Here is a 15,427-nt window from a genome sequence, read left to right as displayed (position 1 = left end):
GGGGGGGGCCGTGTTTTATTTCAGATCTCTTTTCATTTCGTTTCCCTCACTGCTTTTTGGGCTCTTTTATTTCCTCTCCTCTTATTCTTAATACAAATTTGGTTGTTGCTTATCGCCTTATCCCCTCCCCCATGCCTTTCCAACAAAAAATCTCATTTCAAAGCATTTTTCCTTTGTTGTTACTTGGCACCAAACAATTGCGGCTAGTGTCCTCATCTATATACATAGTCAAGTCGTTGAAAACTGGCAGAAGAGATATGGGTTCATTGGCAACCCATAGTGTAGGCCTACTATAAATAAAAGTTGTAATTGCTTTTTAAGCTTGTTACTCTTTATTTTACACAACTGTGTGAATATATCTACTGAGGAGGCTCATGGAAAGTTGTAGAGCCTACAAGAAGGATCTCCGCATGGTCTTTATTAACCTGGAAAAAGCATATGACAGAGTCCTTAGAGATTTACTCTGGCATGTCCTAGTAAAGAAACGGGTGTCGAGTACATATGTGGATATAATTAAGGACATGTATGAGGGCGTGGTGACTAGTGTGAGATCTATCAGAGGTCAAGGCAAGGAATTCCCAATTACGATTGGGTTACATCAAGGATCGGTCTTAAGCCTCTATTTGTTTTTGCTTATTATGGATGAGTTAACACATTCTCAACAAGGCCCCCTGGTGTATGCTCTTTGCCAATGACATCGTTTTAGTGGATGAGACAAAAGTAGGGATTAACACTATGTTGAAGTTATGGAGATCAATCTTGGAAACAAAAGGTTTTAACATAGTAGATTGAAGATAGAGTGTATGATGTGTAACTTCAATCACTCTATGATGGATAATGAATTGGTGAAAATTGTGGAGTGAGAGAGATTCCACAAAGTGAGTCAAGTGACTATTTTAGATATCTAGATAAAGAAGGTGACATAGAGGATTATGTTTCACAAACAATTAAAGTGGGATGGATGAAGTGGAAGGTCAGTCTGGTGTGTTGTATGACTAATCTATCCCTTTAAAGCTTAAGGGAAAATTCTATAGGACTGTTATATGATTGGCTATGTTGTATGGGGTAGAACGTTGGCAGTTAAGAAATGTCATATAGAGAAGCTATATGTGGCAGAGATGAGGATGTTAAAATGGATGTGCGGCAAAACTAGGAAGGATAAAGCAAGGAATGAGCATATTAGAGTAGATTTGGGAGTTTCTCTGATCAATGATAAGCTTCGTGAATATCATTTGAGGTGGTATGATTTCAACGGAGGCCTGAGGATGCCCAGTAAGGAGGAGTGATATGATTCAGGTCAAAGGAGCTAAAAGAGCTAGTGGCAAACCTAAAATGACCATAGGAGAAGTTGTGAAGAATGACACGCGTAGTCTTGGTCTTGTCCAAAGTATGACTTCAAATAGAGCCTATTGGAGGGTAAGGATCCATGTATCCGACTAGCTGATATTCTCCTGACTTGTTGGGCTGTTTCTTGTTCCTCGTACTCTCATGTTTATCATCTCTTCTTTTTTCCCCTACTTTTTGTGTATGGATCCATGAAGTCGACCCCATTAAGTTGGGATAAGGCTGAGTTTGTTTGTCTTGTTGTTGTTGTGTGAATATATCTACTTGAAAGCATTTCTTAGTACAATTTTGATTATAAGAATATGAAGATGATGTGAAGATCTTTATCTTCTTTTTCAATGTCTATATTTCCAAAAAATTGCGCAATTAATATGATAGCTTCAATGTTCTGTAATTTATCTTGCAGGCATTAAACCAAATTGACTTGCAGGTTGTCTAGTTTAATCTCTTAATGAGAATTTAATATTTCTTTGTGGTTCGTATTAGAATATGAAAGTTCTGAACTGAATAGGCACCATGGTTCTTTTCTTCCATTCATTTGGATCCTGGAAATTCCATATGAAACCATCACTTCCTGACACCCAAACCTCAAATGGGATACAGTTCGGTCTTAAGACACTCCTATACTTCCTTAACTTCTTTATGTGATTATATGGATATCATAAGTATAATACTTTTAATGCGATGACAGTGAAGTGATCAAATTCTTATCCCATTGCATTTCTAGCCTTGGAATCTTGATTACTAAATATGTTCACATTTGCTTCAGTAGTCTTTTTTGGCATATAATGTTGGGAACTGATTGCCCTTTAGAACAATTTTTGAGTTGGTGATCTTCTTAATCAAAGCTATATTGGACATCTTCCTTTGGAGGGGACATAACTATGATGTGAAGATGAGCACTGGTGGACAGAGATTTTAGCAGCACCTTTATGTATGGTTAATGGACTTAGAGGTACCTTAATGTCTTTTTTCGAGGGGGCTCAGCAAGATTTACCCTGGTATCCTATTAGTACCCCTCTCACCTTCTTATTACAAGGATCACAGCTCTTCAACTTCATAATCCCCTAGAGAGACGTTATCCTCTTCTTACAGTTTCTTTAATTTGAGGTCTACTCTTTCCTCCTTCCCATCACTTCAACCAGTAGCAACATTAATCATATAATTGGTTACTCTGGCATATGTTTCCATCTGGACCTTGTTAAAAACTCTCAATTAGAAAAGGGTGTTTCTAGTTGCCACCCTTTAGGTGAATTCTAGAATGTGTCACCTCACATTATTCTGCCATGTGGTGGCTCCTGATGGGCCTGAAAATTTGTGGATAATAGATACCGATGACCCCTGTTCACATGTCAAATTTCTGCCCTGATGGATTTTGCTACATGACAATGAATCATAAAAAAAAATGGGACTGCACACAAACTATCAAGGGGGTGCATGGATATACATAAGAGGGTATGCCATTGCATGGAAGGTATCAAGGTAAATGGTTGAATTTGCGGCTGAATTTTGACTGGTGGCCGATCTAGTCCTTTCCCTAGAGATCCAACTGTAGAATTTGCCACATGATTCTTCCGCGTGGCAGAATAAGTGCTGTCTGTTCTAATCTGCTGGGTGACAATAAGAATTTGCATAAAATAATAAACAAAATTGCCATTTGAAATTCGTTTAAATGTCTCGGGCCTCCTTGACATTATTTGAGGTTGCAAATGCCCCTAAAACTTAAGCTATCCTGGTTCTATTAGGATCTTTTATCTCATTATCTCATTAGAGATATTACTTCCTTCTAGATTAGTCATTAGGGTGCCATTGTGGTTTTCGTTTAATTGTTATCCAAACAGGTCCTCCACATTTTTTTTTAATCCAACTTGTCATTCACTTATGTGGAAGCTTTGGCTTATGGGATTCCTTAAATTGGCTTATTGGATCCCTACTTTTCATCGAGAATGGCCATTTCTCTCAGTTTTGAGGAAATAGCAGCCCCTGCCCAGCTGGGTTGGGTGGCTGGTTTAGCACCCCTTGTCACCTTTGTACCCGAAAAAGATGTGTTGTGCTACCCAGCGCGTAACTTTGTCTCCCCTACCATAGGTGAAAAACTACAGCGTACCAGCGCTAGGTCTCTATTTTCCCTCGTCAATCTAGCAACTTCTTGTACAATTGTCTCACCATCTTTTTCAAACCTTTAAAGACAATAAATTCTTCCCGTGATCATTATCGATTGAAAAAATCCCATGGAAGTCTCTAAATTGACATTATCACTTGAGGCACAGTAATTTAAAAGATCATCACCTATGGAAGAGATAGTTGATTTTGTGGAGAAGGGAGTATTTAGGCGAAGACAACCTGCCCAATTCTGGAACAAGTTACTTAAATAGAGTCACTATGCATATAGTGATTTTCATTAAAAGTTAATGTTGTTAGATTCAATATGGAGGTGGAGGTAACATCTCATACCATGAGTTAATTTTTTTAGCACATTACGGCCTTACGGGAGATTTTGGATTCAACATTGACTCATCAGTGTTGTTGTCAACCACACATTATGCTCGTCAGAAATGATGTGATACTATCAATAGCTAGAACTTTGAATTGATTGGTCATTGGAGAAAAGGGAGAAGTATTTATCTCCAAAATGTTTTTTTTACACAGTTACCTCCCTTGAATGGTTGATTGTAGATAATTGCGATGTTGTGTTCATTTCAGGAAACCTTTTTTATTTTTAATTTTCATTATTCGTGATGATTAAGGCAGATTGATAAACTTCTTATAATGGGTGATGGTAAAAGGCTGGGGCTGCCAATTTGAAAACATGGGCTCTCAAATCTGGGGTGGCCAATTCATTCAAAAGATGCTGAAGGTTAGGACCAGCTTCCATCCAGACCTGTGAGAGCGAGACCTATAAATTTGGAATTCTTTTCCATTGTCGAATAACAATAAGATTACATCTCTGGTTCCTTGAACTATAAATTATTTCATTCTGCTTCATGTTGAAGGCCTGAATTTATAGTCTATGTATGCTTTGTCCTTGCTATATTCGTGGATTCTTTTTTTTTTTTTTTTTTTAATTATCAAATTGCAATGAAGCTGCATTTTATGTTATTTATAAATTGCTTGGGAAGAAGAATCAACAGGCACTAGAGGTTTTGTTTCCTCAACTGGGATCCTTCCATCAGTTCACACTTTCCAACTTAGTGATCTGTTGAAATCAGTCCTATGAATTCAGTGCTGTTTTTATGATTTTATTCGCCTGTATTCATTGTATTTTAAATGGTACATCAATTTCTTATAACTTGCTCTTGGTTTATATCCAATGCCTGCTGTTTTTCACTGTTCTAATATTTTTAAGTTTTACTTTATACTTTTTATAGGTTATAGAATTTGTTAGCTGGGAGTAAGGTGACCCAGTTATCATGGATAATGACATGTTTCTGGAGCAGCTGGTGCCATCAGGGGTATTGAGGGCCATTAGCTTTGGTGTTTTGACTGAAGCGCACATAGTGAGTATTGAGTGTTTTCTTTTTCTGTATTTTGTGGGTGGCACATCAAGTTATATTTGAAGAATGTTCTGCAATTCACTCTCTTATTCTCCACTTGGGGTTCATTTGTTCTGGCATTTCTTCTTGCTTGCAAGACAATTTTTCTACTTGGCTTGTGGTTTTAGAGTTTGGAGAGTTACTTTCTTGAGTTCTATAGTTGATTTCTTTAGTATTTTTATTTCATATATGAACAATTTGGGGGGGGGGGGTGGGTGATGTGTGTGTGTTAGAGGGAGGGAGGGAGGAAGTAATGCAGATTGATTGGTGATCTGCTGGTGGTGGGCTTATTTTGCTTATATCTGTAGCTATATATCCAAGATCTGAGAAGATTTCACAGGAATAGTTAATCAAATGTGAAACTGAATTATAAATCCTGGAGGGCTTATAGCAGTGGTAGTACTTTCCTTTTCTGTATTCTCTTTTTGTGGGATTATTTTGCCAATTCAACTCTCTGGAACTGACTTATAATATTTCAGGAAAAATGTTCTGAGAAAACTGTGGCTGCTGGCAATGAGGTTTCAGATCCAAGGTTAGGGTTTCCGAATCAATCCTCTCAGTGCTCCACATGTGGTGCTAAAGATTCTAAAAACTGTGATGGTGAGGATCAAATACTTAAGGAATGCTTCTCAATGAGTTACATACTTTGTTATCAATAATTGTTGCATTTAATCCTATTTATTATTTGCAGGTCATACAGGGATAATTAAGTTCCCAATGGACATATTGCATCCATATTTTATCTCAGAAACAGTGCAAATTCTCAATTCATTTTGTCCAGTATGTAGGTCACTTCGACAAAATCAGCATATCAAGGTACCTCTAGCTTTTGCTGAGTTTTTAATGTTCTATACTGCAATGATGTCATAATGTACGGTGTAGATGTTAGCTTTCTTGTTGAATTGTCAGATGATTTTTATGGTGGGCTGTTTTTTCATTTTCTTGTTTTCTTTATGAGTTACACATATGGTTAGATGTTTGACTAGTTGAAATCTCTGAGCCAGCTGAAGGTATACCTTTCACTTGGAGATATGCTGCAATTAGCTGTGGTACCTTCTGTTTATGCCTAATTTCATGATACATTCTGACAATGTGTGTGTGGTGGAGAATTGTGTGTGTTTGTGTGCAATGGAGAATTGCTTGAGTACATAGTGCATTAATGTTAGCAAGGAAGGTAGATGATATCGAGGTTACATCTCAAGGAGAGAAAAAAATATGGAAAACAGAATCGTGGGGAAAGGAGTGAGGGGAGAGAGAAGATGCAAATCCCATTCAATTTTTAAACTGAAAATTCAGTTGTCATTCCATAACAAATCATGGAGGGTGCTTTGGTTACATTGCTGTTTACAAAAACAGAAATAAAATCTTCTAAATTAGCTCTACTAATTTTCTCTCCTGCTAGGTCTTCGGGGCTTAGACAGGACCATGCCACGACATCTCCAGCTTCTGTTTCAGTCGCTCCTCAATATCTCAATCTCCCGCCTCTTGTTATGTTCTCAGAGTATAGACAGGACCATGCCATCTCTCCCCCAAAGGCTTCTTCAGCGGTTTCGCCTCGTGCCCCTCCTTCGTCTCTCGTCCCCGAATTGGTCTCTTCTTGGAGCATGGGCATTCTCTCCCAGCATCAGGAGGGCACGTTGCCGCCTCTTCATATCCTGATGGGATCCCTCCTACCCATCCCATCTTGCTCTCCCAGCATCTCCAGGGCCCTGCAACGCCCTCCTAAGCTTCTCTTTACACTAGAAATGCCCCTGCGCCAACGTCTCCTTGTTTTCTCCAAGAGATGATGGCTGCTGCCGGAACCTCTGTGTTCCCCCTCTAGCTCCTCTGCCACGATTGCTACTACGACCCCCTTGCCACCCCCTTAAGGAATATTATAGACGTCATCATTGTCAGCCCCCTTGTGCTGCCCTTGCCAACCAGCCTCTCCAAGGTTCATCTCTGCCCCCCCCTCTCCGCCCCTCCTCTTGAGTTGTTGGTCCATCTGGAATGTTCGGGGTCTCAATTCCCTAGCCAAACAATCTGAAATTCGTTCTCGTATCAAGTCCTCCGACTCTATTCTCTGCTGCCTTCTAGAAACTATGGTTCCTCAGGCCAATTCCTCTCGCATTGGTAACTCCATTGCTCCTAGGCATCCTCCTCCCAATAGATCCACCTTTCCGTATATGGCCCCTTTGGCAATTATCCCCTTCTCTTCTCTATGATTTATGGCTTCAATCGTGCCTCTGACCGGCTGCACCTTTGGAATGTAAAAAAAGAAAAAAGAAAAAAAGAAAAAAGGAAAAAAAGGAAGACATTAGAGTCCTTGCCTCCTAGGATGGCTCCCTCCCTTGGGTCTTGGGAGGTGATTTTTAATGTAGTTAGATATGCCCATGAAAAGCAAGGTGGCTCCTCTATTGACCCACTTTTGTTGTCACCTTAAATTCTTGCACTGAGGACTCTAGCCTCAATGATCTTCGATGGTCAGGCATCAAGCTCACCTGGCATAACAAGAGTCAAGTTCCAATTGTATAGCTTGCAAGCTTGACAAAGTTTTAGTAAATGAAGCATGACTCTCCTCCTTCCCCTCTTCCCACGCCACCTTCGATCCCCCTAGCAATCTAGCATATTTGATCATTGCCCCATTTCTTTGTTTGTCAACCCTTGTATCTCCTTCGGTCCCAAGACCTTCAAGTTCTTTGAGGTATGGTCTCTCAATATTGGTGTCCTTCCTATTGTCAAAAAGGCTTGGGATCTCCCATCTCTCTCCTCCCCTCTCATTGTCTTTGCTCATAAGCTCAAGAATGTGAAGATAGCCCTCAAAGATTGGAATGCCTCCACCTTTGGCATCATCTCTATTTGAGTCTCCATTTGTAGGACAGTAGGAGTAAGCTTGAATCTATTCAATCCCGTATGCAATGTGACATCTTCAATCCCTTTTTGGCCCTTAATGATAAAGAACCTCCCTTGAGCTCTCCTCTCTTCTTTCCTAAGAGAAAAGCTTCCTTTTTCGGAAATCCCGCATCAAATGGTTAGACCTGGGAGATTTCAATTCTTCCTACTTCCATAAATCTATGAAAGCTAGGACTAATGCCAACTCCATTCCTTAGCTAACGACCAATGATGTGTCTCTCCTCTTGGACCTCGCCGCCATCAAAGCTGAAGCGGTGTCCTATTTCATTAGTATCTTCAATCCTTCTTCTGCCCCTTCCCCCTACCCTGACTCCCCCCTCCTCCTTAACAAATTCATCCTTAACCATCTCATTCCTTCCCTCCAAGTCATCCCCTCTGATCCTGAAATCTTAGTTGCCGTTCATGCCCATAAATCCAATAATGGATTTAGCATGGGTTTCATCTCCTCTTGCTGGGACATCATTGGGTCTGATCTTTCCAAGGCCATCAAGAGTTTCTTCTTCAACCCTTCCCAAATCCATTGCTACCTAGCATTAAACACACCTTCCTCTTCCTCATCCCTAAAAAGGAAGGGGCCTCCTCCATGTCGGACTTTAGGCCCATTTCTCTTTGCAACCTTCTCTACAAATTCATTGCAAAGATTCTTGCCAATCATTTCCAATTGGTGATTGATTCTCTCATCAACGCCAATTAGTCTGCCTTCATTGCTGGCTGGAGCATTGCGGATAACATTATTCTTTGCTATAAAATTGTGCATGGGTTCGAGAGGAAATCCCACTCTCCAGCCACTATTCTCAAGATTGACATCCATAAGGCTTTAGATTCCATCAGATGGGATTTCATCTCAAAAGTTCTTCTTGCCATGTCCTTCCCTATTGTCTTTATCAATTAGATCATTTCTTGCATCTCCTCACCGAAATTTTTTCGGTTGTTGTCAACGGGTCCCTGGCTGGTTATTTCTCCTCTGTGGGAATTCGTCAGGGATGGCCCCTCTCTACCTTTCTCTTCTGCCTTGCCCTAGAAGTTCTCTCCAGATCCATCCAATCCCACACTAATAATCTCTGCATTTCTCTTATTCTCAAGTGTAAAGCTATCAATCTTACCCACCTCACTTTCGCTGACGATTTTATGATCTTCTCCAAAGCAGATTAAGTCTCCATTCAAACCATTATGTCCTCTCTCAACCACTTGGAATCCCTATCTGACCTCTATATTAACCTCCTTAAATCCCGTCTCTTCCTTGATGTTTTTTACTCTTCCAGAGCTCGGTTACTTGAGCTTGCTAGCTTCCAACTTAGCTCTCTTCCTGTTAAGTATCTTGGGATCCCCTCATCTCCTCTAAGTTAATTGCTCACCATTGCTCCCCATGCTTGGCCAAATCCGTAAAAGGCTCTCTGGAAAGGAAAGCTTCTCTTCTATGCCGGCTGTCTCGAACTCATTCGCTCTGTCCTCCAATCATCTTACATTTACTGGTCTGGGGTCTTCCATCTTCCCAAAACCAGCATTAAATTCAGTCTCTTTTCTGTTCCTTCCTTTGGAAAGGCATTGAAAATGCCAAATTCCTCCACCCTCTTCGTTGGTTTTCTGTTTGCCTTCCAAGTCGGAGAGTGGTCTTGGGCTGACAAGAATCAAAGATGCAAATCCTGCTGGAGTTCTCAAGCTTATCTGGAAGCTAGTATCCAAGCCTCGTAGTATTTGGGTCTCTTGGACCGTCCCCATCCTCCCAAATTCCTTTTGGGTTTGGAGAAACATTCTCCTCCTCAGGCTTATCGCCTTGTAAGCCATCCGCTCTATTATTGGTGACAGAACCTCCACCTCTCTTTGGCTTGACACTTGGCATCCTGATGGTATCCTCCTCCTTCAAGTTGGAGCCAAGTGGGTTTATTCTTCTAGGCTCCCAAAGGATTCCCTTGTTTCCTTTATCATCCTCAACGGCCCTTGGTCCAACCCTTTGGACATCTTTGCCCTCTCTCCTTTCTAGTCCTCCCTCCCCCCTTCCTTCCCTTGACAGATTAGATAGAGTTGATAAAATTATCTGTTCCTCCTCCTCTGCTTGGCACCTGGTTCGCTTATTAGCCCGCTCCACCCCATCATAGCTTCATTACCTAGAGAGCTCTCTCCAACTGCCTTCCCACCCAAGCCTTCATCATTTATCGCCACATCCTTGTTCCTCCCGCTTGTTGCCTTTGTTGGAATGGTTCCAAAGACAGTTGCCATCTTTTTTTTCAATTGCTTTTTTTTGCCATCTGTAAGCGTGTCCTAGCCAAATGTTGGCTTTCTAACTAACTTAAAGACTTAACTTAAAAGGACCTCTCTAGATTTAACTAATTTGACTACTTAAAGGCACATGGGAGTTGGGACCCACAAAATCTTATTCATGTATTTACTCCCGTGTACCCTCTTAAATCTCAATTTTTGTGCTTATACTCATCCTTGACTTTTTAATAGGGGAGAATCAACACTATTTGATTGGCATCCACAATCGTTGGCCAACTTGGCTTTGATGGAACGATGATCAAGCACATCTCATGACCAAAAGCAACAATGATTGGATTTCTCACATCCAAGTTTTGAGGCGGAAGAAGGAAGTCAACAGTCTCGATCTCTTTGAATTGTGTTTCCTCAGTCAGAATCCATTCTTGGGCCACTACTTCTATCGAACCTTTGATCTATTCCTCAGCTTCAATCTCGGTCATGACCTTCTCTTGAAGTTGTCCACTTCCAGTGATTCTTCAAAATTTTCAAATATAGCTTCACTTTTTTGAGTGAACTCTATAGTGGCCCCTCTATAATATTCTCCAAATTCTGTAAAAGAAGCCCCTATGCCTTACATATACTCTTTGACTGTATGAAGATTATCAGACATGGAAAGGAGTAGATAATAGATGTATTGATCTGCCTCCATGGTGAAGAGCTTCAGGTTGGTTCAGATACCAAATAACGCAGATCAATTGATGGATCTGCTGGTGGTGGGTTTTTCTTTGCTTATATCTCGAGCTATCATGTATCTGAAAAGATTTTGCAGGAATAGATAATCAAACTCTCAAACTGATCCATAATGATGCTAACAGAGTATAGATGAGTAGATGACCAGATTTAAAGATTGACTTCCAGATTCAGCAAGCAATTAGTCAGCTTATCAGATCGAAATAACCAGGAATAGAAAGAAACTATGAGGAAAACAGTAGATAACAAGAGAGAGAAAGGGAGAGGAGGATCGCTGGTAGATAAGAAATAGGAAAACAGAATCACGGGGAAGGGAGAGAAAGGAGAGAGACGAGGGAGATCCCAGTATCCCACTCAATTTTCAAACTGAAAGTCCAGATTTTATTCCCTCACAAATCATGGAGGGGGTGGGGTGGTTACATTGCTATTTATCAGAAAAGAAATAAAATCTCCTAAATACCACTAATGACTCGTAACGTTCCTAAACTTAAACACTTACTTAAAAGGTATCTTCTAGATTAAACCAATTTGATTACTCAATATCACATGATACCCACACAATCTTATCCATATACTTAATCCTGTATACCCCCTTAAATCCCAACTTTTTAGGTTATACAAGTGGCTCATTATAATAAAAAAGCTCAAAAATAACAAGCACAAGACCCAGAAAACCCAATTGGCTCGATTGGATACTCTTGAGAGAGAGAGAGAGAGAGAGAGAGAGAGAGATCAGAGATGTTCGTTCAACTCAAGATAAATTTGCATATTGGCCAATATAATTTGGATTGAAACACTTCACTTGATTCGAGCTATGTGGAGCGATACTCATGGTGGTTCAACTTAACCACTTTGCTCACCATGTGTTTTACTTCTTATTTATTTTCAACCATTTACCCATTTTGCCTCTAGTTTTAGCTTGTCAACTATTTTCTTAGGTCTTCATTTTTCCATTTGGAAATTTACATTTGCCCTAGATTTGAAAGGGGTGGAGGGCAGGGCCTACATATGCGTCAAATTTGGGTGCTAGGAAAGCTAATACCTGGTAGTTATTAGCTCCAAGTTGCACTAGCCACTAGGTGGCTAGGCCTGTAGAACAGTCATTTCTCTACTACTTTCCCATCATTTAAGAACAACAGAAATTTATATGCTGTAAAAACGAAGTAAAAAAGAAGAGGGTGTAGGAACCTAAAATCTAGGCACGATAAAGCAAACACAACAGAAAGAAAAACAAGCACACGGATGCCATACAAAGATTTAAGTGGTTCGGCAAGATTGCATACGTCCACGATGAGATGAGAACTGCTTCACTTAAAAATGGAGATTAGGGTTAAAGCCATTCATCCTCGTGTCTCCTCTTGTTCTGAGAATTCCCTCGCTATATTTTTTTTTTGCAAAAACATATATAGGTACAGTCAAAATACCAATATAACAGCCCCTACGGGCTTTTAATGGCCCTTCAGAATTAGCCCACAAACCCATGTGATAGAATACAAGACTTCCTACAGTCCTACCCCCAACAGGGGGAGTGTGATTGGGTAGGGTGAGGTAATCACATATGGAACAGGGTTCTGGAAAAGGATCTATAACCAATCTTAACAATTCAAAAAGTGTTTGAATTTGTGGTTGGGGATGGGAGTGGGGATCACATATGGAACAGGGTTCTGGAAAGGGATCTTTAAGAAAGCCGAACCAACCAAAACATGTGAAGAAGAAGCAAAACCGAGAGAGATATCTAAACCCACGATATTTTAGTGTGTATAGGTATCGTGGTGCTCACCTTTATGTATAATCCATTAAGTAGAGTCTTGGTAGGAAACCTAATAAGACTCAAACACCTAATTATAATCTAATAAGGAAACAAAAAAAACTCACTCTAAGACCCAACTCATAGCATGACAGGGACACCTCCCCCTATTGTGAACACTCTTTAACACTCCCCCTCAACCTGGAGCATACATATAGCAAAAGAAAGCTCTAGCTTGGACCGACAAGAACTCCAATGAGGATAGAGAGAACTCCAACCAACCGTCATAAAGATAGCAGCAATATTAGCTCAAACACTCCAAATATTAGTAGTTAAAGAAACGTTGTGTCGAAACCAAGCAAAACCATCAGCAACCAACAACAACACTGAAAGTCCTTCCAAAGAAGTCGCTCCAACAAAAGTGTAGCATCCAACAGCTACATAAAAATCCCTCATGAGCCTCAAACAAAGGTCTCGTATAAAATTCCACTAATAAATAGGCAACACCAGGTTGCTGAATATACTAAACAACATCAAGTTGCTGAATATAACCATCTTCAAAGGTAAAATAGTTGCTGGTGGAGTAGATACTTAACACTGAATCAATTTTGAAATAAAATAAACTTGAGCAGATAATAAATCTCAAATTGATAATAATCTCTAATTGAGCTAATAATAACTCCAACTTCTATTAAGTAGATAATAACTCCAATCTCCCACTCACGGCCTCACGTGTAATTACACGTGGACAAATAAGCAGCGTCCCGATTAATCCCATAATCAACTACAGCATAATTCTATACGCACAAAAGAAGAAGAAGATCCCAAGAAACTCTCTCAAAAAATCGATCCCAAAACATTGACAAATCTTGACAAATCGATTTTTGTCCAAAACCCTGACAAAAACTAAATTTCTTCACTAGCTTGATCTTCCTTCAATATTCATAAGAAATCAAACTCAGGAACCTTCTCCCCAAAAATAAACTTTCTCCCAAAAAATTGATCCCAAAAAAACTTTCTCCCAAAAATCGATCCCCAAAACACTGACATATCCTGAAAGATTGGTTTTCGTCCAAAACCCTGACAAAAATAAATTTCTTCACTAGCTTGATCTTCCATCAATCTTCAGTGGAAATCAATTCAAAACCCTGATAAGAAGAATCGATCCAAAGAATGATTGATCCAACACACTAATTAATCAAAACTACAACTCTTCCAACAAAAATCGATCCCCGAAAAATAATGGATTCTAAGAAAATCGTTCGCAACAAAAAATCGATTCCTAAAAATAATGGATCCCAAGTAAATTGATAAAAAAACGTATCCCAAGAAAATCGATTCAAACAACCGATTGATCACCGAAATTCGAATTAAACACTAGTAATAGTCAAGCCAAAGGAAAAAAATAGGTATGCTTTTCATCAGGTATGAAACATTCAGGTATACTTTTCATTAAATCTTCAAGAAAACCTTAGTTCTCTTTCAATAAAATAGGTTTTCACCATAAACTATAGAACCTTGAAATGACTCTCAAATCGGCAATCATGGAGAGAATCAGTTACTGATAGCCCGCTCTAATACCATGTAAAGAAATCTGAACCAACCAAAACCTGTGAAGACAAAGCAAAACCAAGAGAGATATCTAAACCCACGATAGTTTAGTGTGTGTAGCTATCATTGTGCTCACCTTTATTTATAATCCAATAGGTAGAGTGTTGGTAGGAAACCTACTAAGAGTCTAAGACTCAAACACCTTATTACAATCTAATAAGGAAACTAAAAACAACTCTAATTCTAAGACTCAACTTATAGCATGATCGGGACACCCCCTATTCGTGAACAATCTTTAACAGGATCTATAACCAATCTTAACAATTCAAAAAGGGTTTGGATCTATGTTAGGGGATGGGAGTAGGGTGAACTTTGGCAATGTCATTTGTGTGGGAACAGGCCTTTGGTCGTGTTGTTTCCAGATCTTTACCAAATGGCTTGGAATCATAATGTAACGGGTGGAGGATCATATGGAGAGAGTGGAAGTTAGGAGAGTGTGGGCTCCTGATTTCAGAAGATATTTCAATGATTGGGGGAGGTGTTAATCAGATATTCTTCTTCATGCGAATAGCTACTTTAGAGAACATTTTTTACTGCTGATAGATTGCTTCGAAGAGGTTGGAGGATGAGAATTGAGTGTAGGTTCTGTGTTGAACATGGTTGTCTAGGTGTCATCTAGGCGATAGGTTGCCAAGTTGTCTAGGTGCCCAGACTTGAGATCCAGGGGAAGATGGGTGGGGGTGCGGAATAAATGGATTTATGAAAAGCTGTAGAGGGACTCAAGCTGCAAAGGCAAAGGGTTATTTGTATTTAAAGAATAAAAGAGATAGTTAACTTATACAAAGAGTCCATTAAATTAAAATTAAAGGACAAGAAATTTGTATTTTACACCTAACCCCTACCTACTTTACATACATAGGCATGCCTAGGTCACCTAGGCGACAAGGCGCTTGGTCACCGCCTTTGGTTGCCTTGTCGTCGTGACAATTATGGTGTTGAAGGAGGAAATGTTGGGAACCTATTGCTTAGGTGCAATTTTTCTGTTGCTGTTAAGGGAAAGTTTGTTTTTTTGCAGTGGGGCTGAGTTGTTTTTGTGCCTCACTTCTATTTGCTTAGTGGAATATGAAGAAGGGCTGTGGAGTGGAGATCCCTTGTTTTGCAGAGCATGTGGCTTATGATCCCCTTTGTAATATGTTGTTGCATATGGAGGGAAATAAATGCTTGGGTTTTTGAAGCGATAGACATGGTTCAAGAAATCGGTCGAAACTTGCGAAATTTCGCTGGTTTTGACGGTATTCCCAAAGGTCAAAAAGATATGTCCTGTGACTTTAAAAGTCACAGGTTTCGACCATATTATATAAAAAAAAAATATTTTTTGGGAAAGTTGGGACTTACCTTTTTGGTACAGGATGCC

At 39.8% G+C, this 15,427-nt stretch overlaps 1 protein-coding gene across 3 annotated transcripts in view; it reads left to right on the top strand.

Moving 5' to 3' along the window:
* The window catches only part of LOC122061850 (DNA-directed RNA polymerase IV subunit 1), a 47,973-nt gene that overhangs the window by 4,953 nt on the left and 27,593 nt on the right, over positions 1-15,427 (top strand). For all 3 annotated transcript variants that reach the window (XM_042625354.1, XM_042625353.1, XM_042625355.1), the window contains exons 5-7: positions 4,713-4,841; positions 5,357-5,477; positions 5,569-5,693. In XM_042625354.1, the coding sequence (XP_042481288.1) occupies positions 4,755-4,841; positions 5,357-5,477; positions 5,569-5,693 (333 nt within the window). In that variant the 5' untranslated portion in view covers positions 4,713-4,754. The remainder of the gene's footprint in view (positions 1-4,712; positions 4,842-5,356; positions 5,478-5,568; positions 5,694-15,427) is intronic.

Source organism: Macadamia integrifolia, chromosome 14, assembly GCF_013358625.1.
Source record: "Macadamia integrifolia cultivar HAES 741 chromosome 14, SCU_Mint_v3, whole genome shotgun sequence".
In the NCBI taxonomy this organism is placed as follows: domain Eukaryota; kingdom Viridiplantae; phylum Streptophyta; class Magnoliopsida; order Proteales; family Proteaceae; genus Macadamia; species Macadamia integrifolia.
The sequence above is the reverse complement of the archived record's forward strand: the minus strand, read 5'-3'. Positions and strand labels throughout refer to the sequence as shown.